Source organism: Lynx rufus, unplaced genomic scaffold, assembly GCF_022079265.1.
Source record: "Lynx rufus isolate CCGP_SWC_20201006 ecotype Redwood Valley unplaced genomic scaffold, mLynRuf1.p SCAF_24, whole genome shotgun sequence".
Lineage (NCBI taxonomy): Eukaryota > Metazoa > Chordata > Mammalia > Carnivora > Felidae > Lynx > Lynx rufus.
Window position 1 is genome coordinate 3,025,578 of NW_025814839.1, and position 27,581 is coordinate 3,053,158.

The following is a 27,581-nucleotide window of genomic DNA, read 5'->3' on the forward strand; positions in this document are numbered from 1 at the left end:
ATGCTGGGGCTGACAGAAGGTAATGTGCAGGGCCTGGGCTCTGAGGCACATCCTGACCCCATGGGAACCTCAGAGGGAACAGTGACAAGCCTGACATGCAGAAACATGTAGGCTGGATGTGGCCAGGCTTCTTCCCCTAGCCAGGGGAATGGCAAAGATGTTTCACCTTTTCTTCCAACGCACAGACTGGTTAACAGCTGCTAGGAGGCAAGGCGAAGGCCAAGAAGCTACATCCAGAGCAAGCACTGAGGCCAGTACGCAGTGCCTTCTCGGGGCAGTATGCTCACCTGGAACGACCCCAACTGCTGGCTGGGCTCTTTAGAAACTGCTTGATCAAATGGTGCTGCCCAGGCTTTAAGTCTCATACTGAAATATACTTGAACAGTAACTTTTTTTGCCCTTATAGTTATCAGATGTTCTGAGCTCCTAAACTACCGTACACGTCCATGGTTTTTACACTTTAAGACAGAACTTTCCATTTACATCAAAATCACCTATTGTACCACCTTTGAATAATTTTGTTTTAGTGAGAATTTGGGGTTAGCTGTGCCATTCTCCCCACCTTCGCCTCCAAGTTAAGGATATAGTGAAAAGCACTGCATCTGAAGAAACAAGGGGAAGACGGTAGGCGAACTCTCCCAGCACCAAGCCCAGGGAACGCGCCCCCTGCTGACCCGGTGACAGAATGCTGAAACCATACACAGACTTTAGTGCCTCTGACAGAACTGGGAGGAACCAGTCTAAAACGGGCCAAAGACTCACCCCCCGGGGGAATTTAACCAATCAAAAATGCAAATACATGAATTAGCTCAATGTTACCCGAAGTTACCAATCCTCCTGGCTCCCAAAACTCTGGGAAGAAAGGGAGTATATTTATGGCAAATAATTCTGGGGCTGAATCAATGCATTGTGAGAGACCAAAAAAAGTAAGAATCTATAAAGGGCTTCCATTCTGATCAACCCAACACCATTACTGTACAAAAAACAGTTTTATTAGTTAATTACCCCAGGTGTGCCTCTGGTCATGCTCTAGGTCACACCTGTTTCTCAGATCCGGCCCAGGCTCATAGGCAAGTTACCAGATTAGCAAATAGGAAAATTGTTCTGCAAAATAGCAACTGTCAGCTTAAGGCATTACTAACATTGCAGAAGGAAGCAAGGTTACTAGGGAAGTTTGGACAGCTCAGGATGATGATTTCCGGGACAGGAAACCCGCTCTGAAAGGGCCAGCCCATGCTGCTGTCTGACATGGGAGAGGACGCTTTTGCTCTGGGTGACAAGTCACTCCTTTAAACTCACCCACAATGTCACAGACAAAACACTGTCTATTCCTCAAGCTTTCAGATTTAGAAATTAGTTATATAAAAAGCACTCTGTCCCAGAAGCCCTGGCACATCTGCAGGCCTCCCAGAGAGCTCACTCGATCCTCCCTGGCTGGAGCAGGGGAGGACAGAGATAGATGGAAGGTTGGTCAGGCTCAGTTTTTAAAAATGAATTCACTACTAGAAATACGGAGCGAGGGGCAGAGACCCCTGCTGCAATTACATGCGGAATCAATGTCCTCCCAGAGAGCGGGCTCCTCCGGGCTCCTTCAGTCCACGGAAGTGCTCAGAGCAGGGCAGGCCAGTGTGGCCACAGAGCTGCCGCCTGCCTCACTGCATGCCGAACCACTGCTCCTGGTCAGCCCACTGGGCCGCCTCACTGTCGCTGCCCTCCAGGTCCCCTTCTTCCCCACTCCCTTCCATGTCGTCCACATCCTCCTCCTGAGTGGCATCCGTGGGACTCTCCTCCTTCTCCATCTTCTGCATCCCCTCTAGAGACTTCTGGTCATTGGGGTCCAAACTAGGGGACAACAAAACAAAGGAGAGGCCTGAATCTCTGCCTTGCTTCTTGCTGGCTGATGCGTCATCTCCCTGGCACGGCAGTGAAATGACCACCCAGTCACAGAGAAACTGCTAATGCCTGGCCTCTCCAAACAACTGTGGTTCCACAGGCAGGATCGAGGGAGTCCACCACTAGAAGTGAAAAAAGGCGTCTTGTCCTAATTTTTAGAATTCTTAATTTGAGTTTTTCTCCACGTATTTCTTAAACATTATTAGCCCAGCATTCTGCTAGAGGAAGATACTAGATAACACAAATGAAAAAGCAGCAAACCACCATTAACAGAAAAATTCAAATGTAATTTCTTAACAGTATCAGGTTTTTAGGCTACAAAGTTACAAAATAATACTTATTTTTCTGTGAGTTAAGGTGTTTCACATTCTTCTGACATAATTAACCATATCAGCATTTCAGTAGTCAATCAAATCATGCTTACCATGGAACAGATTTGTCAACTCCTAAGTTAGACCCCAGGACCCAAAGCTACCCCCCTACCCAAGCATTCGAGTTTAGCAGCTGAGTCATTACACATGCCCAAACCCCCAAAGTTCAGAGGCTCCAGAACATTTATTTGACTTCTAAGCAATTCTTCCTCTTGCCTTTGTGGTTACCATCAAGGCCAGCGGGTGTCCAATCTCTAGCAAATCCCACCTCTAATGAGTCCTGTTCCTACTTACATAACTGTAGATTGATTTGTTACCTCTTCCCTGAAAACTTCCATACAGCTCTCACCCACACCCAGGGCTCCCAGCCCTATGGGCTCCCACCTTGCCTTCTAGAGACTGCTATGAAAGCACTTAGCACGTGGCATTGATCAGTCTGCACGCCTGAGACCGAGAGCTCCCGGAATCACAGCATACCCAGTGGTTACTGAGATGCCAGGCACATGCATGGTGCTCAACTGCTGAACAAGTAAATGGATGTGATCAGACTCAATTAAAGACAGGCCTTCACCACAACTTTATAGACACGGAGACAACCCTCAAAGAAATCACTTCTATGTTAAACAGTAAGAATACCACTATTTATTTAGTATTTACTATGTACCAGGCACAGCACTAAGAGCTTTACATGGAATAATAATTTAATCCTCATTTAATCATTTAATACCTAATAAGGTAGATATAGACAAGGAAATTTGTTAGTAACTTGCCCAATATAACAGGTGTTGTGAAGGTAGTATTCAAACTTCAGAGCTTAAGTTCTTAACTACTACAGTAGATAGAAACATGGGAAAGTACTTACAATACTTTGATTTGAAAAAGCAGAATATAAAATATATAACTACATATACCCTATAAAAATACGTTTATGCATGGGTGAGGCCAGGAAGATGATCTACACAAATGAAAACTGATGATATAGTGGTGTGGGCTGGTTAGGAGTGAAACAGTTCTTTAATGTTGCTAATATACTTTATGAAATTATTATTATTATTTTTTTAGAAGTTATGAACTCACAAATAACTCTTCTACCATTACTATCATTACTCTGTTTTCAACCATGGGCACAAAAGTGTGTATGTTTCCAGAACTCCTGTTACATAGTTCCCTGCCTCTTCTACCCCTCATTGACCTTCCCCCCCATGGGAGGCTAAGTGCCTACCTTAGTGCTATACTATATTGGTCCATTGCTTCCTGATACTCATTGACAGCTACAAGGAAATCTCCTAGGATCCGATGCAGGACACAGTCACTCTGATTAGCTAGCGCATTCCTCAGCAAAGCAATTCCATCTTCATATTTCTGTTCTCTGCCTGAAAAGAAAAAGACCCTCATTTTCCTACTTACACAACATTTTGAAAATATACTCCCATCTCAAATCATATACACAAAACCACAACAATGATTATAATCCAACAATCTATCTGTAGATGTCCTTAAGAGAACAGTGGTGTGGCAGGAAATAAGAACAAGCTCATATGAATTCCTCTTCTATTAGGAAATGTACAGCCTGAGTTCTGATTTTGAAAAATATACTCTTAACCTAAGTTCAAATAAAAAGCCAAAATGCATTTTATTTGCCAAACTAGCCCAAACCCAGGACTTTATCATAAATTAGGACTAAAACAACCAAAGCTAAAAGGAAGTCATAAGCAAATCCAGATGGGTCAAAACAGTTCAAGCTGGCTAAAACCAGTTATATTTAGCCCAAACTAGTTCAGGACAACCAAGACCAGATCAAAGTAAGCTGAACAGGTACCAACCAAGTATAGCTGGTTTGAGCCACTCAAAAAGTCAGTCACTGCCAATCCAGGCCAGTTTAAGCCAGCTACATTTGGTTGTATGGACTCAAACCTACTGTAAAAAGGCACACACCTGACTGGTCATCTGTAACCAGCTGGGACCAGGAAATCCAATGAGATCAGGTTTTATATAATTAACGACAAAAGGGAAGTAAATAAGATACACTTACTAAGTAGTTCTGCTTTTTTCACCACAGCCTTAATGTAATCCGGCCTTTGGGTCAGGGCTTTATCTAATAAAGTTTTGGCTTTCTCCTGTGTCACTGGGTCTTCAAGACAAACAGTGGCTAAAAGGGTAAGGGTCTGTGCATTTGCTCCTAGAGTTTTGTAAACGTTGTTAGCCATTACCATTGCTTCACGAATACTGTTGGAAGCTAAGTAACATTCAATGAGACCTGAAAAAATAAAACACAGAAAGCTCAACCACATTACCATTCCAAGCAATGCTTCCACTCTGACAGCCTTCCAGATTGTAAACCTTCAAAGTTTCAGACAAAGGGCAGGCCAGGGGAAAACTCTGATGATGAGATCAGACTGGAGAGTAGTCTAGATGGAATAAGTGCTCTTCCTCAGAGCACTTGAGGGATGCGGAAAAAGGCTGCATGCACTGCAAAGGCACCTTTAGTTAGCGAAGGAAACACACATAAGTAAACTGAAGCATGTAGGCAGCCCAGCTGAATGACAGAGGAACAAACGTGACCCTAATCATTACTTGAAAGAGATGGTGCTGACAACAAAACCCAAGGTTCTACTGCCCCTTAATGAACTATTGATTTCCAGCTGTCTTCAGTCACCTTTAGTCCTAGGCTTACATGGAAGAGCTCCTAAGTTCCAAGTGAAATCCAGTTCTACAAAACTACTAGTTTGGCGTAGTTTTCTACTAACAGACTTAGGGAGCAACCTAAAGAGAAGGACAACTTTTCATTTAAAACATAAAAGCTATCTCAAAAGACATTTGCTGAAGTTTCCCTAACCTAGATGGAAAATACTTAATCAGATGGGCCAAATACATCAAATCAAGACTGGCAGCTCCTGCCTCTTATCATACCCACAACAAGATGCCCTATGGGGACACTTCAAGCAGAGTCAACTCTCAACTCTTCTTGCCAAGAACTTGAGAACAGAGGAAGTACTTTTTGACACAAAGCACTCATCAAAACAGAAAAACAGCTTAAACTCCAAACCCACACATCCCTGGCAGATTTTCTCTGCATACTCCTCCACCCCAGCAGCATTTATAATATTTGTGCATGCACATTCTACCACACACTATGGTTACTTAACAGAAATTACCTAACTCTTCGGGTCAATGTGTTGGATTCCGAATACGGCTCTTTCAACTACGTATTGAGTAGTTTCATTTCCCTGCTAAAGCCCCCACTGGAACTTCAGAAGGAAATGGAAAGAATGCACTTCACTAATCCAGTGCCTCTGCCAATAAAGGAAGCTCAGCTGGAGGTTGCAAGAAGCACTGGACAGCATAATGTCATCCTGATTCAAAACTCCAAATGGTAGCTTGAGTGCAGGGAGACCACGAAGCTGGCCTGCAGAAGGTCCTCCACCCCCAGTGACTCTAACTATCCTCTGTCCAAATGTTGTGGAGTTCGTTATTCAACTGCATTCCTAGGCTCTTGTGAAACAGGCATGCAGCAGAAAGGAACTAGCGTGACAAAAGCAGCTGAGAGGCTTGGGAAGTTACAGTTTCAGGATCAAAAATTTAAACTGGAACCAAAAGCCTGATTTACTGGGGACACTTTAAGAACAAATCCACAATAGGCAAAGCTCTCTGGATATCTAAGCAGATTTGTTCTTTACCCCAACTTCCAAATTTTCTTTCTCAAATCTGAAACTCATCTTCCTGTTAAGAACAAGTCACTCCTAGACTCCTGGGTTTATTTTTAAATTCTTATAAAAATATGCTTTTGGAGGAACTGCATCTTGTAAGATCTATTTTAACATCTGTGACTGAGTCACCAAATGTTGCTGAAGCTGGCACAGCTCCTTTTAACTCCTAGGGTCAGTTCACATGTACTTAAAATAGCACATAACAAAACAAAGTTTGACCCTGATCGTGCCCACTCAGGAGGTCACAATGAACAGACTAGTTCCCACAACCGACACTGTCATATGGATATGGAGTTACCCCATGAGTAATATTTCTGGCTTGAGGTAAGACAACTGTTAAAAAATAAGACACAACCAAGCACTCTAGCATACTGCCAGCACAGAGATTCACATTAAGGAGTGGGCCATGTTTGAAAAACAATCAGAAATAGGACAAAAAAACCTACCCCAACTACACCCTCACCAAAAACCAGAAAAAAAGAATGAGAAAAAAATTCTAAAGTTCAAGTGAAAATCCTAAATGATTTCTAAAATGCCTAATAAATGCCTAATGCAGTGATTCCCAAACTTACGTGCATGTTGGCATTACCTGGGATCATCAAAAAACTACTGTGCCTATCACACAACCACAATATTCTGATTTAGACTATAGTGGAGTGACCTGGCATCAGGATTTTAAAATGTACCCCCAGAGAACTCTAACATACAACAGGGTTTGGTAACTGCTGGCCTAGCAAAACCTTCCATCCAAGTTGATGCCACACACTATTTATCTATATCTTTCATCTTACCTTCATAACAATCTAAGCGACAAGGTGCAAGCCGTATAGCCTCCCGAAAGTGGATTATTGCTTCTTGGACTCTGCCCATGTTTCTAAGTGCTGCTCCCTTAAGGAGCAAAGCTTGAACGCTATTACTATTCAGCTGAATGGCCTTGGCTCCTAAATAGAGGGCCCGAGAGTAACGTTTGCTATAGAAGCTATGACACCTGGAGGGAAAGAAAAAAAAAAAATTACCTAAAAGAAAATGGTAAAGAAACTTCATCTAAAAACCAAACAGAAGGCATGCTACCTGATCCTTATTGCAAACCATTAAAGGTTTAACCTAAGATACTGAGGGGAGAGGGGGTACCAAAAAACCCATTTTCTGTATTTCATTTATTTATGAAGAGAGAGAGAATAACTTAAGCAGGATCCACACTGAGTGTGGAGGCTGACACAGGACTTCATCTCGCCACTCTGAGATCATGTCACGGGCCTAAATCAAGAGTCAGACGCTCAACCAACCACCCAGGCAATCCTAAATATTTATTTTTAAGAAGAAATCTTGATATGGAAGGAAAAATTATGGAAAAGAACCTGATGTCTGGATATGTTATCAGGTGAGAGGTATTTAGAGAACTTATAAAGCCACGGTAAATAACAAAGCAGCAGCTCCTAGCCTGTTCACTGATGGCTTCCAGTGCTAAGCATGATGCACTGTCTCAGTTGATACCTGCCCCATGAAAATCCTCATTTTCCAAATGAGAAAAGAGATTCAGAGAGGTAACTAATATATCCAACGTCAAAGGCCTTGATCTGAATCTAAGTCTGATTATCTCTTAATCTGTGTTTTCAACCTATATTCTATTTGGGAGGCACCACAATTTCCTAAAGGATGTACTGAAACCTGGAAAGAAAAAAGAATGCATAAACATACCCAGAGACTACCCAGGGTTCTGCATGCTGATCAGAAATATTAAAAAGGCGGCAGCCAAGGTTCTCCACATCCTCTAGCCGCCCTTCTCTTGCCAGGAGGTAGCCATATACATCCATTCCTAGAAAGGAAGAGGCTTTTTTAAAAAGCAGGCAGGAGTCCTTTATAAATGAGCAGCAGCCTTCATCAGAGTCCCCACTGAGGCCCCAGCTCCGGCTCGGTCTGAGCCCTTTCCACAATCATGAGCTCCTCCCACCAGCATTCCCAGTTTCCTACAACGTGACTATTAAAAAGACAAAACATTGGGGCGCCTGGGTGGCGCAGTCGGTTAAGCGTCCGACTTCAGCCAGGTCACGATCTCGCGGTCCGTGAGTTCGAGCCCCGCGTCGGGCTCTGGGCTGATGGCTCAGAGCCTGGAGCCTGTTTCCAATTCTGTGTCTCCCTCTCTCTCTGCCCCTCCCCCGTTCATGCTGTGTCTCTCTCTGTCCCAAAAATAAATAAACGTTGAAAAAAAAAAAATTAAAAAAAAATAAAAAGACAAAACACATCCAAAAAAATTTAAAAAGCAAAGGAGTAGAGGGGCACCTGGGTGGCTCAATCGGTAAGTGTCCAACTTTTGATTCCAGCTCAGGTCATGATCTCATGGTTCATGAGTTTGAGCTCCACATCAGGCTCTGTGCTGATGGTGCAGAGCCTGCTTGGAATTCCCTCTCCCTCTCTGCCCTTCCCTCCCTCCCCCCACTCCCCACTCACTCTAAATAAATAAATAAATAGCTAGCAAAAAAGCAAAGGAGTAAAGGAACTACACCTCACAACTTGAAAGCCAATTATTTTCGGGAACTGTTCATCCCTACAACCTGTGGCATGATATATAGCTATCCAAACTCATATCCAGAAAAGGCCCAAAAAAAGCATTAAGTAAGTTCTCTTCTCCAAGAGCCTAAGCATAGTCAAGAGTATACACTGAATATGCCAGTGGGTCTCAGAAAAAGTTAGCCTATTCCAGAAAAAGCATCTAGTTCTTTCTGGAGTCCAGTTGATTTAAGATCACCCCACTCCCTGCTTTTTCTCACTCATGTTCTATAAAAAGGGTAGCATGCTTGCTGTCACCTAGCTCCTCCCACCACCCCCCTCATCCCTTGTTATCCCTTCAGGCTCCAAGGAAAATGCCTCTCATGACAAGATCACTGCAACACTCCTGCTGACCCCCAAACTCGGGCCTAAGGTTTCAACTCCAAGCTGTCAACTAATGCCAGACTAGTATTTCTAACACACCATTTTCATCATGGGCACAGGCAGCTCTGAGGAGAGAAATAAGCACTGGACAGGAGGGAGACCTTAGGCAAATGAATTCATCTTTCTGGATCTGTTTCCTCATCTCCCTGCTCTGTTGTTTTCATGGCTTAAGAGTCTACAGAACTAACTATTGTCACCAGGTCATTATTCTTCTGATGGCCTCTTTTGGGACTTTACAAGCAGATTTCAGCCTATCTATCAGACATTATTTCCCACTACCCATCACTTGCTGCCAGTCACTGGACACTCACCCTTTGGAAGTCCCTATGGCTCACTCCTTCAGCTATAATCTTTCAGATCAATGATTTTTTTGTTGTTCATTCCTAATCACTTCCTTCAATCATCTCATCCCTTTCTTAATGTCTATTCACTTACTGCCTTTTAACTATAATAAGGACACAGTGAAGCTACATTCCCTAAAAGGATATTACGGTTTTGGGGATGCCATCCAAATTCCCAGTCAGGCACACCATACATAAATTTACAAATCATAAGGAAGGGATATCACCTCTCCCAAAAGAAAAAGAGCCAAATAATGATCTGTCTGGAGACACTTGAATTCAAGCAAAAACAACTGCTCAAAATGGAATTACTCAAGTGTTACAGACATGTGTCAGGACCTCTAAAAAGGTAAAAGGCTACTGTAATAAGTTCCACAAAATATTTATATGAAAACTAGTATCAGAAGATCATGCTATATTTTCTCCCTTTCTTTCTTGATCCTCCCCTCTACAGGTACTTTCACCCTGCCTCAAGAATTACTTACCTTTTATCAGATAAGGATCCAACATCTGTGCCTGTTCAAACTTGAGGACAGAGTTTTTATTGTCTCCAGCTCTGAAGTACAGATCTGCTAAGCTTCCCAGCAGGTCCACGTTATCTCGCAATAAGGACTTTTTCTCTAGTGAACTTCAAAATATTAAACATTGACCCTTAACATCTATTATGAATCCTCTTAGTTGCTGAATCTGGATGACAGGCAATATAGGTACTATTCTCTTTTGTGTATATATATTTCATAATAAAAACTTTTAAAACAAACCATATTCACTATATTTTCTCATTCTGAGTTTATGATTTAAAGAATATTACATAGGGTAAGAAAGCCAATATTCAGAATGAACAGAAATCTCTCATTACCTAGAAAGAACTTTTTGGTTGTAGGTTTTCAGAGGACAACATGGTGTTAAATGTAATGTCATTCACAAGTGACTGCTACTTACTACTCAACCAAATTACTTCATATAACACAAGACCCAGTCTCTTGTCCCAGGACTTTACTTGAGTAGAAAGAAAATCCCAGTTCTACAGAAACAACCCAGGTCAGATGCTGCAATTTATGCTCCTGGGATGTCCAAAGACGATGTTCATCCAGGTTCAAGCATGACACACTAAGACAATCTGCTTTACAAGGGTTACCACTTTTGCAAATACAGAGCTGAACTTGGTCAAAGTTTACATTTAACAGGTCCTCACAGCAGGGATTCTTACTCTTAGGACCATTAAGTACGTTAAGAGACTAAGAAAGCCTAAAGACAATAGGCTACGACACCAAGAGATAAGCATCTCCTATTTCTATTTTGCTAATTTAGATACATCAGATCTCCATACAAGCAATCAAGAAAACTGAATTAACTTTGTGTCTCTCACCAGATGGTATTGATTGCTCTCGAGTTGTCACCAGTGTGCACAAAAGCATATGCTTTGATCCACACAGAGAGCCAATCCAAGTTAGGCACAGTCTGGATCACATTCATTGTCATCGATGCCACCTCTGCGCCTTTTACAGAAAGGGACAGCAAACCTAATCCAACAGAAAACAGGAGAAATAAAGTGAGGCACAGCTCTCCTCTTCTGCAATGCAAGAAGCAGTAAGTTACCCTTTCCATGGACTACAAGGTGCCCTTTCCCTATTCTGAGCAAGATGCAGATGGCAAAACAACCATAATTTAATATTCTTGATTGTGTGAAATCAATTTAAATTTAAATTTCTTGATGTGTGAAAAATACATGACAATAATAATCTACTGGATCACTCTCTGGAAGTTAGGCACGGGAAAATTCTAATGTATAGCCAAGACTGAGAACTAACATCTCAGAGAGTAAACACTACATAGAAATAAACTGAGAATAATCTGTACCTAGAATGGCATCGAGGGCTAATGGGCACTGCCTCAGCACTTCCTTATAGCTGGTGACTGAAGGGCGCTCCTGACCAGCCTTCTTGTATAGATTTGCCAGCATCATGTTTATCTGTAACAAACAAAAACACAAGACAGTAAGATAAGCGTACATTGCAAAGAAAGTATCTCACCACCAATTAAGTCCTGATTTTTTATTACCAACTACTATTCTACTTTTTACTGGAAAATCTACCCATAGCTCAGTGGAAATAAACAAAGACCAATCCCATTCTTTAAACCAAAGAGGAAATTACTACCTTTGCTTTTCCTAGGTCCTCCCATTTCTAAGAGGAAAGTCAAATTCCTCTCACTTACCCAAACAAAAGGTCCAGTAATATCTAGACCAAAGATACTGCCCCTGGAAATAGGTGTAATATATATTTGAGAAATGTTACAGAAATCTAATTACCTTGATTCTTTCTTGATCTTTAGAAGATGAACTACCTAGAAGTGCTCAAGTTTACATACTTTAAATGCAATTATATTGAGGCATAAGAAAGAGAGGAATTCTTAACACAGCTTGTTAAGAAAGACCAGATGAATTTTCCCCAAAAAGGAAATGACAGATACAGAGTTACATACTTGGCTTCTGATAATTATTCTAGAAGCTAGACTGTTGCCTTTCTAACGCTTAAAGCTTGGACCTATCTGACTATCTGACTCTTCCAAGTAATGCTACAGAAGTCAAACTCTGACTGACTTCTAGAAGTGACAATGATCCAAAGGTTAGCTACATCACTTAAATCCAATAAATGCATTTTTAGCACAATTCAAATATGTAACTCAGTAAAGCTCTATTAAAATAACCCTAAAAATGCAACAAGGAAAATTTGAGAAAACCTAAAAGTTCCAAAGAATGTAGAAGTTACAGGGAAAAGTAAATGATCTTAATACTACAGGGAGAAAAAGAGAACATTCCAATTTGAAATTAATAGATCTTAAACACAGCAATTTTTGCCAGGTCATTAACCTAAGGAAGCAGTCAACATGAACACACAAAAGAAAAAAAGCCAATCCCCAATCTCTTCAGTTATTTGTAGCCTGGTATGCCAGATATTTACTCAAAAGAGTGGCTCTGAAGATGAAGAACATCTGTTCCAATTATGACTTACAGTATATAAAACAATCTAGTATGGCATTAATCCATACTGATGATTCAAACAATGAAATAATGAAATACCAGAAATAAAACTTTATTTGGCCTCAGCTTTTCCATTTTAGGCTATGTTGAAAATGCAAAAGAAAATACTTAAAGGAAAACTCCAGTATTGGTGTCAATACTTGAAAAGAATAAAAGGTTAAATTTAAGATCCTTTCTTGACTGCTTGTTATTAACAAACTATGACCCACACATCATCTGTCTCAACAAATATTAAAATTCCCTTTAAACTACCTGTCACTTCAAAAGAATGAGTTTTGAGTACTACCTATGAGAAAGTCAATCCTTTTTAAAGCAGATCCTTACTTGGGAACATCACAAAGCCACATGCCATAAACACAAGCAGTCATCATTTTCTAAAAACTGAGTGAGAAATTGTATGTTGATATGTTTACTTTTAAAAGTTGAAGATTTACCAAGATATAATAATCTCACACTGGAATTTTCCTTTAAAAAGTGAAGAAATGTGTGGTGGTGTTTACCATACATTAACAGACGTTCATTTAGACGTATTTTGACTCACTTCCTTGTCCTTTACACAGACTGAGAAGCCAGTTAACTCCCTAACGGACAAGAAAGAAAAACTGTAAATATTATAGGTTTATGTTTGAGGCATACATCTTTGCTTGTTCCTGGCTACAACAGCTCTACAGAATGAAGGATATGTACTCCTAACAAATGTGGATTCCTTTAGTCCCTCTTAAAATGGTGGCTTTAAATACCAAAGTGTTAGATACCACAAAGCTGAGCTTATTTGCCATTACTCATTTTCAAAAAATGTCCCCACCCTCAAGTCATTAAGGAGGAAATTATGGTACATTTCCAATAAGATAAGGAACAGGTATCATTCAAAGTTTATAATCAAAATGGCATCTTCCAAAAGAAAGACACTCCTCACATAGGCAAAAAAAATTATCCTTGGGGTTAAGACTTTCATAGGATATCAGAAAAAAATTCAGCATATTGTATCCAAGCTTATTATGAGACAGGTTATTCTAAAACATGTTTCCAAATATTTTTAATAGCAGCCAGTACCGTAAAATAAACTGGGAAAATCGCTTAGTTTTAAAAAACTCAGAAAATAATACATAAATCTTCAATGAGGAGATGCTTACACATGTTCTAATCAAGTTTGATTGGTTACTTTTAAAACTCAGCCGACACTTAGGAGAAAAAACACTACACCACCGCTTAGATTCCTTTTCTAAGGGCAGGAGGAAGTACACAGGCATCTTACATATAAAATTCCTTATCATTAAGCACAAGGTGCACAGAACAGTTCTTCAGTGAAGTGAGGAAGGCAGGTGACATGAGAATACATGGTAGAATATTAACCACTGATGTGAATTCAATACTAAAAGCAAAGATTCTCACTGTTCCTCTAAACTGGACTTCAAAAAAAACCGGTAATCAAAGATGCCCAATATAATACTCCTTACAGTATAGTACTTTAAAAAGTATTCTTTCATAAAGGAACTTAAAGTTAGCAAAGTATTATTAACCTCATTTTATAAATAAGAAAAAAAAAGTAAAGTTCAAATTGGTAACTTGCCCAAGTTCATACTACACACTTCACAGCTTGTATGCCCTAAACTCAGACAAGATCTTTTGATTTCAGTTGAAGGTGTTCTACTGATATGTTACCAATTCAAACACAAATATGTATCTCACACACAAATAAAGATCTTGTAGTCCTGGATCTTGAAACCAAAGGGATTAATAAACTCACTCATATAATCAAATGGGGACACCTATAGAATGCAAAACATGAGATTCTTAAAAAAGTACTGTTGCCACCTGGAAGCGTTTACAAATTATTTCCATTGGTAAGAAATACCAAAATATGAGCACTTGTAATATTCTCCAGCTACCATTTTCATCAGACGAATTTTCAGAGTTTCATAAGAAAGTAATTCTTCTATCTCTCTGAACCTCATCTACTCCATTTTCAGGGGAACAAAGTGAGTCAAGAGTAAAATATTCAGATGGACTCCCTAATGCATGGAGAAAACATGGAGGAAATGGGTTGGAAGGACTGGGTAGGAGAAGAATATATACCAAATTGTCAATTCAACTTACTTTGGGAGTTCTTTGTCTTGAAGGGATCCCATCAAGAATAGCAATGGCATCCTTATCTTGTTTTAGCATTGTATAACATTCAGCCATTTTGTATTTCACTTCAATTTCAGATGGAAGACACTAAGAGGCAATGAAAACATTTCTTCAAAATATTACTTCAACAGTAAGGCAGTTCCTCAAAACGTTAAACATAGAGTTACTATATGACCCAGCAATTCTGCCCCTACACATCCAGCCAAGAGAACCGAAAACCTATGTTCACACAAAAACCTGCACACAAATGTTTATATAAACATTACTGATAGACAAGAAGTGGAGGGGCGCCTGGGTGGCGCAGTCGGTTAAGCGTCCGACTTCAGCCAGGTCACGATCTCGCGGTCCGTGAGTTCGAGCCCCGCGTCGGGCTCTGGGCTGATGGCTCAGAGCCTGGAGCCTGTTTCCGATTCTGTGTCTCCCTCTCTCTCTGCCCCTCCCCCGTTCATGCTCTGTCTCTCTCTGTCCCAAAAAATAAACATTGAAAAAAAAATTAAAAAAAAAAAAAAAAAAAAGAAGTGGAAATAACATAAATGTCCATCAACTAATGAATAGTTATGGCATATCCACACAATGGAATATTATTCAGCAATAAAAAAGAACAAAGAACCGATTCATGCCATAACATGGGTCAAATCTAATAAAACCATTATGCTCAAGTAAAAGAAACCAGACACAAAAGGTCACATACTGTATGATTCTATTCATATGCAATGTCCAGAATAGGTAAATCCATAGAGACAGAAAAAGGTTAGTGATTCCCAGAGGCTAAAGAGATAAAAGAGATAAAAGGCTTGCAAATTTCCTAGGGTGATGAAAATGTTCTGGAATTAAAGTGATGACAGTTGCACAATTTTGTGAATATACTACAACCCAGTGAATTGTTAATTCTGGGAGGTGAAATAGATCTTAATTTTTGAAAAATTCCTTAAAGATTAATTATAGAAAACAAACTGATGGTTACCAGAGGGGAGGGGCTAAGGGGATAGGTTAAATAGGTGATGGGGATTAAGGAGTACACTAGTTGTGATGAGCACAGGGTGATGTATGGAAGTGGTGAATTACTATATTGTATATCTGAAACTAATACAACACTGTATGTTAACTAACTGGAATTAAAACAAAAACTTAAAAAAATTAAAATGTGAGGTAAAAAAAATTCCTTAAAGATTAAGTGCATTTAATTAATATGAAAGGTTTAGCATGGTGCTTGGCATACTGAATGCTCAAAAAGTTAGCTACTTCTATGAGTGACCCTGTGTGGATAATATACATGATTTCCATTCAGTGTCAGAAAACAGAGAAAATCCTGGGGTGCCTGGTTGGCTCAGTCAGTGGAGTGTGCAACTCTTCATCTCAGGACTGTGAGTTTAAGTCTCACACTGGGTGTAGAGATTATTTAAAAAATAAATAAGTAAAATAAAAAGAAAATAGAGAAAATCCTGGCAATCAGCTCTTTAATAACAAAAATCAAAGGTTTTACATAAAGAAAAAAAAAAAAACAAGATGCATAGAGGCTTTAAAAAAAAAAAAGGGAAACTACATTAATTTGTCTTTTTTCAAAACGTGGAAAATACAAAGCAGAGAAAACATGACTTATAATTTCACACCCAGTTCATCCTACTGACATTACTTTTCAGTGTAAGTTCCATGTATAATTTAAACTTAAAAGAGGGTCAAATTGCAAAGTAAAAATTCCCCTCTCCCTAAAGCTTTCCACTGTTAAATTTCTTTCCTTCTACACATAAAATCCTTCATACATAATGCATATACAACATACGTTTATATATATCAGATATATATCTGATACATATCCATACTTTCTATTAATATCGATTTTCAGCATATATATATATATATATATATATATATATATATATATGGCATATAAGAAGATATATTTATGTATCTATAATCCATCCCCTTTAAACAAACAGAACAGACTTCTACAAATCTTATTTTCCTTACTATTATGTGTAGTTCTTTTCAAATCAGCACATGTACCTCTATCTCATTTTTCATTTCAGTAATAGTTCATCATATCCCATCTTATGGCTATGCGCTAATTTAACTAGACTCCACTGATGAACACTTGCTTTCAGTTTCTTACCATTAAAAATAATGCTGCAATAAGCAGCCTTAGTTATACACCCTGTAAATCTTCTGGAGTCTACTATTAGAGTTAATTTCTGGTAATTGGATATCTCCATCAAATCAGAAGACTGTGTGAAATTACAATTCTCCCCTTCATTTATTTAATTATCAGGCAACCAAAACTGGCAGGAATTCTTAGTATTTCCCATAAATTTCCCTAGGTTCTTGCAACCCTAATACCTGAGTTACATTTTAAAAGTTGTACTTTAATTAAACTTATAAAAACACTGGATTTTGAGTTCTGTTTGTACAAAAGGGAGGAACAATGCAGAACCTCGGTGAACCCATATAATTCATGTTTAATTCCATTTTTAGATTCATCCAGAGTGAATTTCGCATTCTTGCATCTATGTGGTTTCTCATCTTTGTTTCTCTAGTCAGCTCTCCTTTAAAACTATTTTTTATTTTCCCCTCCTCTACATCTAGTCCACAGTCTTGTAAATTCTTTCAGTCTCTCACCCTCAAAAAAAAAAAAAAAAAAATTCACACTTCCATCTCCATTTACCTGACTTTGCGGAGTAGATGCGGAATTGCCAGTTGAAGGTCTCACTTTTGAAGTTTTACTTAGGGCTTTCTTCTGCTGCAAAGCCATGGTATACTTACTCACAGCATTCCGATATTCTTTATCATGAAAGAGAGAATCTGCGTGATACACCAAGAGCTGGTACTTCTGGGATGGGGAGAATAACTCACTGGAAAACAAAGAAAACACCCCCTACATGGGTTATTTTGAACTGTTAGACAGAACACCCTCCTTAGTGTCCACATAAGCCTAGCATAAAGCCTTGTATAAGGACAGTTTACAAAAAAGTCAACATATCCTAAATGCTAGTCCTTAAAATGAGAGGCATGAGAATCGCACTCTACGCTAATATGGTCAGCACATCCAGGAAACTGCTTTAAATTGCTCTATTTTAAAGTTTTTCTCCTTTATTTACTAAAAAAGCAATGATACCTCTAATACAAATACAGTAATACACACATATACAAAGAGAAATGTTATACATTTTTTCCTCCCCTTCCTTAGCCCAAGTCCTCTTAACTTAACAATCTGATATATATATCCATACTTTCTTATATTAACATCGGTTTTTAGCATAATATAGACAAAAGGAGAAAAATCACAATGACTTAACAAATTCTACCAGGAAGGGTTGAACAACTTGGAAAAGAGAAACCTCACCACTTTGAAACCTTTTCAGGAAAGTGCTGAACAAAAAGAGGTTTCAAAGGAACTGAAAACTCTTCAAATACTGAAGAAGATAGGAATACTAAAATACTGAAGTATGAGAACAGAATAGAATAAAATAGAATAGAATAAGCCAATGGGACAGAGTAGGATAGAAAGAGGATTAGCCTTATTTGATGAAGTTTTTTGTTTTTTTTTTAATACAAAAATAAACTTCTACTAACACTAGAATTTTTATCTCAAGTCACAGGGATTTAAGGACCAATGTAAAAGAACGAAGATGTTTCAAAACTTTTTCACTAATGTTGAACATTCCTCACAAGCATAATAACTGCCTAGAAGCTGGCCACCATTCTTAATGGGAAACATTTTTAATCGCCAATTCCACCTCCCCACAATTCCTGACAAGAAGAATTTACACATTTTTCTTTGACGAGTAAAGCTATAGCTGTTTAAAATGAAAGAACAGTCACAGTCAACTGTGTGAACAGTTAATTTGTCAACAAATGAAGGATACTCAAGAATAGATACCAGAGATTAGTAGCTGCCAGGGACTGGAGAAAGTGGGACCAGGGGTGATTACTAATAGAATATGGGGTTTCTTTTGGGGATAATGAAAGTTTGGGATAGACAGTGGTGATGGTTGTACAACTCTGTGAATAGATTTAAAACCAAGGGGGCCCTTGGGTGGTTCAGTCAGTTAAGTGTCCAACTCTTTTTTTTTTTGGCTCAAGTCATGATCCCAAGGTGGTGAGATAGAGCCCCACATTGGGGCCCTGCACTGACAGTGTGGAACCTGCTTGGGACCCCCTCTCTCTCTCTCTCTCTCTCTGCCCCTCCTCCACTTGTGCTTTCCCTCTCTCAAAAATAAACTTAAAAAAAAAAAGAACACAGAAATGTATGCTTTAAAATGATGCATCTAATAGTATGTCAAGTTTATCTTAATTTTTTTAATCTTAAAGAAAAAAAGGACAGGTATGCTGAACACTGGATATAAAATTACAAAGGAAATTCAAGGACTAAAAGGTATAGTCCAGCTAGTTAAGATCTCTTCCAACTCTGAGAATCTATATATTTACTGAGAAATAAGATTTAATAGAAAATATTGCTACACTCAAAGCATTCAGATATTTATATATTGTAACACATATGCCTACTTATACACCTATAAATTATCTTTGGAATGACACACGAGACTGTTAATCGTTGTTGCCTGTGGTGAATGGAAACGATGGAGTGAGGTCTTGTGGTGAGAACTTTTAAGATCTGTATTCTAATCACTCTTAACACCTAAGGAGATCAGTACAGTGCTTTTGTGCAGTGAGCACTCACATGTTTATTGAATGTGCTAAGGAAGTGTGTACAACCTCAGGGAGGTAAAACTGCCCAAATTCACACACTCCGTGAGAAGCCATGATGTCTGGACTTTGGTCCTTCTGATTCTAAAGTCTTCAGTCTGACCCACCACAGTCTACTTCTGAGTGGCGTAACTGAATTTTCTACTCAGGGTGGACCCATTTGCATTTGGCCTGCTCTAGAAGCTGTCTAGGTCAGAAAGGAAAAGCCTGTTAAGCGCCTGTAATGCAGCTACTCTATTTTATTTCCATGAGTGTGCTTCTGGACCTTGCTCCGTGAGACCCATCATTTCACCACCATCCACTTAGTGTTGACAGCGAGGAAGCCCTGGTCTCTTTCAGCCTTCTGTGTTTATTCTGCAGCCTTGCAGTTGGTTTTGAGTGACTGGTCAAGGCACACTTTCCTTCATGGGAATTTATGCACCAGTTAGTCATTACTCTTGGCTCCTGCAGATGTTACAGGATAATTAGAAGCAGTTTAATCCACTAAGCTTAGCCCATGTTTCTGTAAATTAGGTTATCTGCATACCTCTTCTGTACTGTTTGAATTTTTTACTGTGTATACTGCCAATTCAATATGAAACTTAATAATGAACGATAAAGGTCAGAATTTAAACTGACCTCCCTGAAGCTAGGAAAACACCTTCTGACCTTCATCAATTAAAAAAAAAAGAGGGGCGCAGAATATAAAACAGGATAAAGGGATGGAGTAGTGAGGGTAAGGGACAATTCTGATGGTTACAGAAGCTGTTCTCTAGGAGGGATGTCTTGAGCTGGAACCTGACGGAGGACACAGCTCTCTGAGGTGAGGACTGCAAGCGGAGCAGCAAATGCAAAGCCCTGAGTTGAGAACTGAGCTTGGTGTGTTCAAGTGACAGAAAGAAGAGCCTGCAAGGCTGAAGCACAGTGAGCAGAGGACAGGAGAGGAGGTCGGGGAGAAAAATGTTTGGCCTTGGAGGTCACGGGAGAGAGTTTTAAGTACAATGGGGGAATTAAAGCGGGGGGGGGGGGGGGGGCAACGCGCACTCAAGGCTGGAAAGAGCCCTGCGCTGCATCCGTCATAAGACTCCAGAAACCGCAGCTCTGAAAACAAGAAAGGGGCACTGCATGTCCTTAAAAAGGCGCCACTCCCACCCAGCAGAGTCTCCCGTTTTCAGGGGTTCTGGAGGCCAGAAAGTGGACCCTTCTGACACATTCAAGGGGAAAAGATCAATCTCAGATGGGGGACGAAGGTATAAGACCGGGCCTTTCTGAGCGGCGGCGAGCGAGAAAACGTTCTTCGGGGAAGAGCCGGGAAGAGAGGAGTCAGCCCAGCGAAGTGACAGTCGTTCTGCCGGGCGACAGGTGCCTCAGGAAACCCGCCGCTCCCAACTTTCGGGAAACCCTAGCCAGGCTCGCCCTCAGAGCCTCCGCCTTCCATTTCTCGAAGCGGCCGCTCGCCACATCTCCCTCAGGGAGCTCATCCCAGCGTCTGGCACAGCGCAGAGACCAAGTGAACTCAACTTGCGTTCCCAGAACGGCTCCGCCTGACGACGCCTTCGCTGACCCCGAAGCCTCAGCGGAGAGGCCCGCGGTCGCTCTTCCCGCCAGTCCCCAGGCCCCCTCTGCCCCCGCTCCCAAACCGGAGCCACTTTCTCCTCAGCCCCAGGCCGCTCCCCGCCTCAACTCACGGGTTGTTATTACTCATTGTAAGTAACAAGCTGCTGAGGAGCCGCACGTTAGAGTGCAGCCCCGCGGCCGCCATGTCTCGCACGTGGTCTATCACATTCATCCTGCCCGGCAAGGCCGCTGGCAGCGGCGGCAGCGGCGCGAAAAGCCGGTAGAAGCTCCTTAGGGAAGACTCCAAAATGGCGGCCTCGCCGGGGTCCATCGGGTCCACAAGCGGCACCGCCCCCAGGAAAATAGGCAACTATTGAAGTGCCTGAGGAAAAAAAAAACCCACAAATATAATAAACTCCATTCCTTTCCCCAAGCATCCTATGAAGTGGAATGATTTGGTTTAGGGGTTGTTTTTGTTTTATTTTGTTTTGTTTTAGCAAAAGTTATGTCATCGTTCTAAGCGGCAAACTTTATTGAGGGCTCACAATGGGCTGGGGACAAAAGGCACTTCGGTATGAATGCATGCTCAATTGAAATAAGATGGCTCGGGGAGAAGTTTGTGTCTCAAAAATTAATAACGTATGGATTTATCATAAATCAATACAGGAGAGTTGGGGGAGAATCTCCTAGAGCTGGAGTTAAATATTTTAATCAGGCGCTAGGGGCAGGCTTAACTGCTTTTACAATCGGACTTGCGCACTAGGCTGAAGACACCACGCCCCCTTCTTTCAGATATTGTGTGTACCTGCAGAAGTCAGGCTTCACCCTTTGGATAACTTCCGAGGGTGCAAAAGGGTATATTTTTACCCTTTGAAGTGACTCACTAGCTCGGAGTGAATAAGGACTAGGTTGAGTTTTAGCCATCTTAATATCTGTGTAGTGGTAACTTACTGTTCTAATTTGCAGTTCCCTGCTGACATACGATGTTGAGCATCGCATTTGCCAATTGTAGGTCCTCTTTGGTGAGAGAGATGTCTGTTAAAATCTTTAGCCCATTTTTTATTTGGGTTGTTCATGCTCTTTTTAACTTTTTTTTTTAAGTTTTATGTAAGTAATCCCTACACCCCGTGTGGAGCTCAAACTCATGACCCCCAAGATCAAGAGTCACGTTCTCTGGGAACTGAGCCAGCCCCAACCCACCCCCTTCCAGGTTGTTCATTTTCTTATTGTTGAGTTTTAAGGATTCTTTGTATATCTTAGATAACAGTTCTTTATCAGGACTGTAAAATATTTTACAAATATTTTCTCCCAGTCTGTGATTTGCCTTCTCATTCTCTTGACCACCTGCTCTCTGTTAGGAAAAAATCACTTTCAGCAAAATCCTGAAATGAAATGACTAATAATGGCCAGAAAATAGTGAAAATATTATCTTAAAACTTTACATCTCATCTAAATAATTATGCTAACTTGTGGTCCATTGAAAAAAATAATAAATCACAGAGCTAGAACAAATAATTTTAAAATTTGTATGGAACCAGACATCGAATAGCTAAAGTAATGTTGAAAAAGAAAACCAAAGCTGGAGGCATCACAATTCCAGACTTCAAGTTGTATCACAAAGGTGTAATCATCAAGATAGTATGGTACTGGCACAAAAACAGACACATAGATCAATGGAACAGAATAGAGAAACCAAAAATGGACCCAAAAACTTATGGCCAACTAAGCTTTGATAAAGCAGGAAAGACTATCCAATGGAATAAAGACACTCTCTTCGGCAAATGGTGTTGAAAAAAATGGATCACTTTCTTAAAATAAATTCAAAATGGATGAAAGACCTAAACCTAAGACAGGAAGCCATCAAAATCCTAGAGAAGAAAGCAGGCAAAAACCTCTTTGACCTCAGCTGCAGCAGTCTCTTACTTGAAATGTCTCCATAGGCAAAAGGAAACAAAAGCAAAAATGAACTATTAGGACCTCATCAAGATAAAAAGCTTCTACACAGAGAAGGAAACAATCAACAAAACTAAAAGGCAATTGACAGAATGGGAGAAGATATTTGCAAATGACATATCAGATAAAGGGTTAGTATCCAAAATCAATTAAGAACTTATCAAACTCAACATCCAAAAAACAACCCAGTGAAGAAATGGGCAAAAGACATTAAGACATCCAGATGGCTAACAGACACATGAAAAGATGCTCAATATCATTCATCATCAAGGAAATACCAATCAAAACCACAATGAGATACCACCTGACACCTGTCAGAATGGCTAAAATGAACAACTCAGGCAATGACAGATGTTGGTGAAGGTGCAGAGAAAGAGAAACCCTTTTTCACTTCTGGTGGGAATGCAAACTGGTGCAGCCACTCCGGAAAACAGTATGGAGGTTCCTCAAAAAATTAAAAATAGAACTACCCTACGATCAGCAATTGCACTACTAGGTATTTACCCAAGGGATACAAGTATGCTGTTTCAAAGGGGCACATGCACCCCAATATTTATAGCAGTGCTACCCACAATAACCAAAGTATGGAAAGAGCCCCAAATGTCCATCGATTGATAATGGATAAAGAAGATGTGGTGTGTGTGTGTGTATATACACACACACACATATATGGAGTATTACTTGGCAGTCAAAAAGAATGAAATCTTACAATTTGCAACAATGTGGATGGAACTAGAGTGTACTATGCCAAGCAAAACAAGTCAGTCTGAGAGAGACAAATGTATGATTTCACTCATATGTGGAATTTAAGAAACAAAACAGATGAACATAGGGGAAGGGAAGCAAAAATAATATAAAAACAGAGAGGGAGACAAACTATAAAGAGACTCTTAAATACAGAGAACAAACTGAGGGTTGCTGGTGGGGTGTTGGGTGGGAGCATGGGCTAAATGGGCAATAGGCATTAAGGAGGGCACTTGTTGGAATGAGCACTGGGTGTTATATGTAAGTGATGGATCACTAAATTCTATCCCTGAAACCATTATTATACTATATATTAACTAACTTGGATTTACATTTTTTTTTAATTTTTTAAAGAAAAGAAAAAGATAATAAAGATGCCAGTAAAATGTTTAATGAGAAATAAAACCAGTATTATAGTACAAAGGGTGAGAGATTAATACTTTTTAATTACATAAATGTATTTTTAAAAATTTTTAATGTTTATGTTTGAGAAAGAAAGAGCACAAGTGCGGGAAGGGCAGAGAGAGAGGGAGACACACAATCTGAAGCAGGCTCCAGGCTCTGAGCTGTCAGCACAGAGCCTGATGTGGGGCTCAAACTCATAAACCTCAAGATCATGACCTGAACCAAAGTTGGATGCTTAACCAAGTGAGCCACCCAGGTGCCTCCATAGAAATGTTAAAATGCATTTTATCCTACGAGAACATTTTATCCTACGGGAACATTTATCCTAGGAGAACTTTTATCCTACGTATTGGATTAACAAAGAAATGAATGATACAGTTTCTGCATTTGTCAATGACTGTCAAAACAACACCTTTGGGGGCACTTGGGTGGCTCAGTTAAGTCTTGATTTCAGCTCAGGTCATGATCTCACGGTCGTGAGATTAAGCCCCACATGGGACTCTGAGCTGGGTGTGGAGCCTGCTTAAGATTTTCTCTCTCCCTTTCTCTCAAAAACAAACAAAAAACACACATTCAAACTGGCCATCTTTGGATATTCGTGTTCCATGAGCAATATAAACCTATTTGTCAATTGCTGGAGCACAGCCATGAAAAAACATGAAGGAAATAGAAAGTCATACTATCAAGTGAAAGAAGCCAATCTGAAGGAAGCACCTGGGTGGCTCAGTGGGTTACGTGTTGACTTTGGCTCAGGTCATGATCTCACAGTTTGTGAGTTCAAGCCCCGTTATCAGGCTGTCTGCTGTCAGCACAGACACAGAGCCCACTTTGGATCCTCTGTCCCCTCTCTCTTTGCCCCTCCCCTGCTTGCACTCTCTCTCTCTCAAAAATAAATAAACATTAAAAAAAAGAAGGAAGAAGCCAATCTGAAAAGGCTACATACTATGCATGACATTCTGAAAAAGATGAGACTGGAGACAGTAAAAAGATCATTGGCTGCCAGGGGTGGGGATGGGGGTGGGAGGAATAGGTGGAGCACAGGGGATTTTTAAGGTAGTGAAACTTCTATATGATACTGTAATGGCAGATACATTTCTCAAAATTCATAGAATGTACAACAGTCAAAGAAACCTAACAGTAATCTGTGGACTTTGGGTGATAATGATGTGCCGTAGGTACATCAGTTTGTAACAAATGTACTCTATTGGTGTCAGATGTTGAAAGTGTGGAGGGCTGTGCATGTGGGGGAGCAGGGGGTATATGGGAGCTGTCTGTATACCCTCAATTTTATTCTGAAGCTAAAACTGCTCTAAATAACAGTTTACCAAACAAAGAAGAAAGACGAGGAGGGGGTGTAAAAATTGACCTGTTCTGGATGTGAAACATGCTAGACACGCCACTGTATCTAACACACTTAGACCAATGGCTAGCACAGAGTAACACTATATAAATGCTTGATGGTATACTTTTTTCTACTTTTAAAATATTTCATAATTAACACTATATCTAATAATTTCAAAAAATGGAGAAAATTAAAATGTCCACCAAGTGATGACTATATAAACTAAAGGTGGTGTATCCCTACAGCGTGATCCTATTCAGCAAGAAATAAAAAATGAAAAGAACAAACTACTAGTAATAACATAAGTGAATCTCAAGAATATTAGGCTAAAAATAAAATCATACTAGATGAAGGAAGTCAGACAGAAAAGATTACGTAATCTCTGTCTCCATTTATGTTTGTTTTACTGTTGGCTTGTTCCAACCTGGATCTAAAAAAGATCGATTCTTGCAATTGGTTGAAATGTCTCTTAAATTGTATAAGTTCTTCCTCTCTTTGTTTTTTGTTTTTTGTTTTTTGTTTTTTACCCCTTTACATTTTATTTCATGAAGAATGAAGATTGTCTTTAAAGCCACGAGACTGGATAAGATCACCAAGTGGATGTGTGTACTTAGAAAAGAGGTTTGAGGACTGGGCAGCTGATAAACAGGTAAATGTTTTTTTTTTTTTTTTTTTTTTAATTTTTTTTTTCAATGTTTATTTATTTTTGGGACAGAGAGAGACAGAGCATGAACGGGGGAGGGGCAGAGAGAGAGGGAGACACAGAATCGGAAACAGGCTCCAGGCTCTGAGCCATCAGCCCAGAGCCTGACGCGGGGCTCGAACTCACGGACCGCGAGATCGTGACCTGGCTGAAGTCGGACGCTTAACCGACTGCGCCACCCAGGCGCCCCAAACAGGTAAATGTTTAACTGGTGAGGTGGAAGCCATGACTTGTATCTTTTGCCAGTTTTCATGGTATAAATATTTTACCATGGACAATTGTAAGGTGCCAGTGGTCTAATAATCTGACACAATTTCTTAAACATAACAATTTCTTTTTTTTTATTATTTATTTTGAGAGAGAGAGAAACAGAGAGGCAGAGAGAGAGAGAGGGAGAGAGAGAGAGAATTCCAAGCTGTCAGTGCAGAGCCTGGTGTGGGGCTCGATCCCACGAACCACGAGATCATGACCCGAGCCATTAAATCAAGAGTTCAACACCCAACCAACTGAGCCACCCAGGTGCTCTAAACATAACAATTTCTTAAAAGGTAACTGGCTTCAGCACACAGTTACCCCTGGGCATCCTACCATCAAGTGGTCAGAGAGAAGAGGAAAAACCAGTAAAAGAGACTGAGAAGGAATAGGAAGTGAGGTGGAAAGAAAAGTAAGAGAGTGGTGCTCTGGAACATAGAGTGCCGGTAAGAGGTCAAAAGGGATGAGAAATGGCCATCAGATTAACAGCATGGAGGTCACTGAGGACCTTGACAAGAACGTTTCGGTAGGGTAGTGGTCAAGAAAGGATGGGAAAAGGGGGCCCTGGGTGGCTCAAGTCAGTTAAGTGTCCGACTTCAGCTCAGGTCATGATCTCACAGCTCTTGAGTTTGAGCTCCACATCAGCTCTGTGCTGACACCTCAGAGCCTGGAGCCTGCTTCAGATTCTGTGTCTCTGTCTCTTTCTGCCCCTCCCCCACTCATGCTCTATTTTTCTCCTGTCTCTCTGTCTCTCTCAAAAATAAATAAACATTAAAAAAATTTTTTAAAGAGAGGATGGGAGGACATAAATGTGAGACAGTGCAGATCTTTCTTTCGAGGGGTTTTGCTGCAGAGCAGTGGTTCTTATATGGGGGTGATTTTGTCCCTAGGGAACATTTGGTAATATCTACAGACCTGTTGGGGGGCGGGAGCAGGGTATAACTGGCATCTGGGGGTAGAAATCAGGAATGTTGCTAACCATCCTGAAATGCACAGGACAGACTCCCACAATAAAATGGAGCAGAAATTTAAATGTATACATTTCTTTTTTTTTTCTTTTTAAAAAAAATTTTTTTTTAACGTTTATTTATTTTTGAGGCAGAGAGAGACAGAGCATGAACAGGGGAGGGGCAGAGAGAGAGGGAGACACAGAATCTGAAACAGGCTCCAGGCTCTGAGCTGTCAGCACAGAGCCCGACGCGGGGCTCGAACTCACGGACCGTGAGATCATGACCTGAGCCGAAGTCGGATGCTTAACCGACCGAGCCACCCAGGTGCCCCTAAATGTATACATTTAAATATCAAGTCTAAACAGAAAGGGAAGGAGGAAATAGGTGGTAGCAGATGGGGAAAGTAAAAGAAAGAGAGGATTTCAAGAAAGAGAACATGTTTATACATTGATAGGAATGAAGGAGAACATATCACCAGCTAAATGGCAGGAGAAAAGTTGATAATTGCTATAAAGAAATCGTGCCAAAACACACCTGTGCAGTTGAAAAACCCACAGAAAGAATCATAAAGTGAAAACT

At 40.3% G+C, this 27,581-nt stretch overlaps 1 protein-coding gene across 1 annotated transcript; it reads right to left on the reverse strand.

The window, feature by feature from the left end:
* Positions 1-970: 970 nt before the first annotated feature.
* Positions 971-20,975, reverse strand: ANAPC7 (anaphase promoting complex subunit 7). Its single transcript, XM_047088254.1, has 11 exons — positions 20,785-20,975; positions 17,076-17,262; positions 14,384-14,503; positions 11,104-11,215; positions 10,613-10,766; positions 9,729-9,871; positions 7,670-7,787; positions 6,763-6,959; positions 4,297-4,521; positions 3,487-3,637; positions 971-1,842 (listed from the first exon to the last, which is right to left on the reverse strand). The coding sequence occupies exons 1-11, from the start codon at positions 20,883-20,885 to the stop codon at positions 1,653-1,655; spliced, it is 1,698 nt and encodes a 565-aa protein (XP_046944210.1). The 5' UTR covers positions 20,886-20,975; the 3' UTR covers positions 971-1,652.
* Between the last annotated feature and the right edge of the window lie 6,606 nt (positions 20,976-27,581).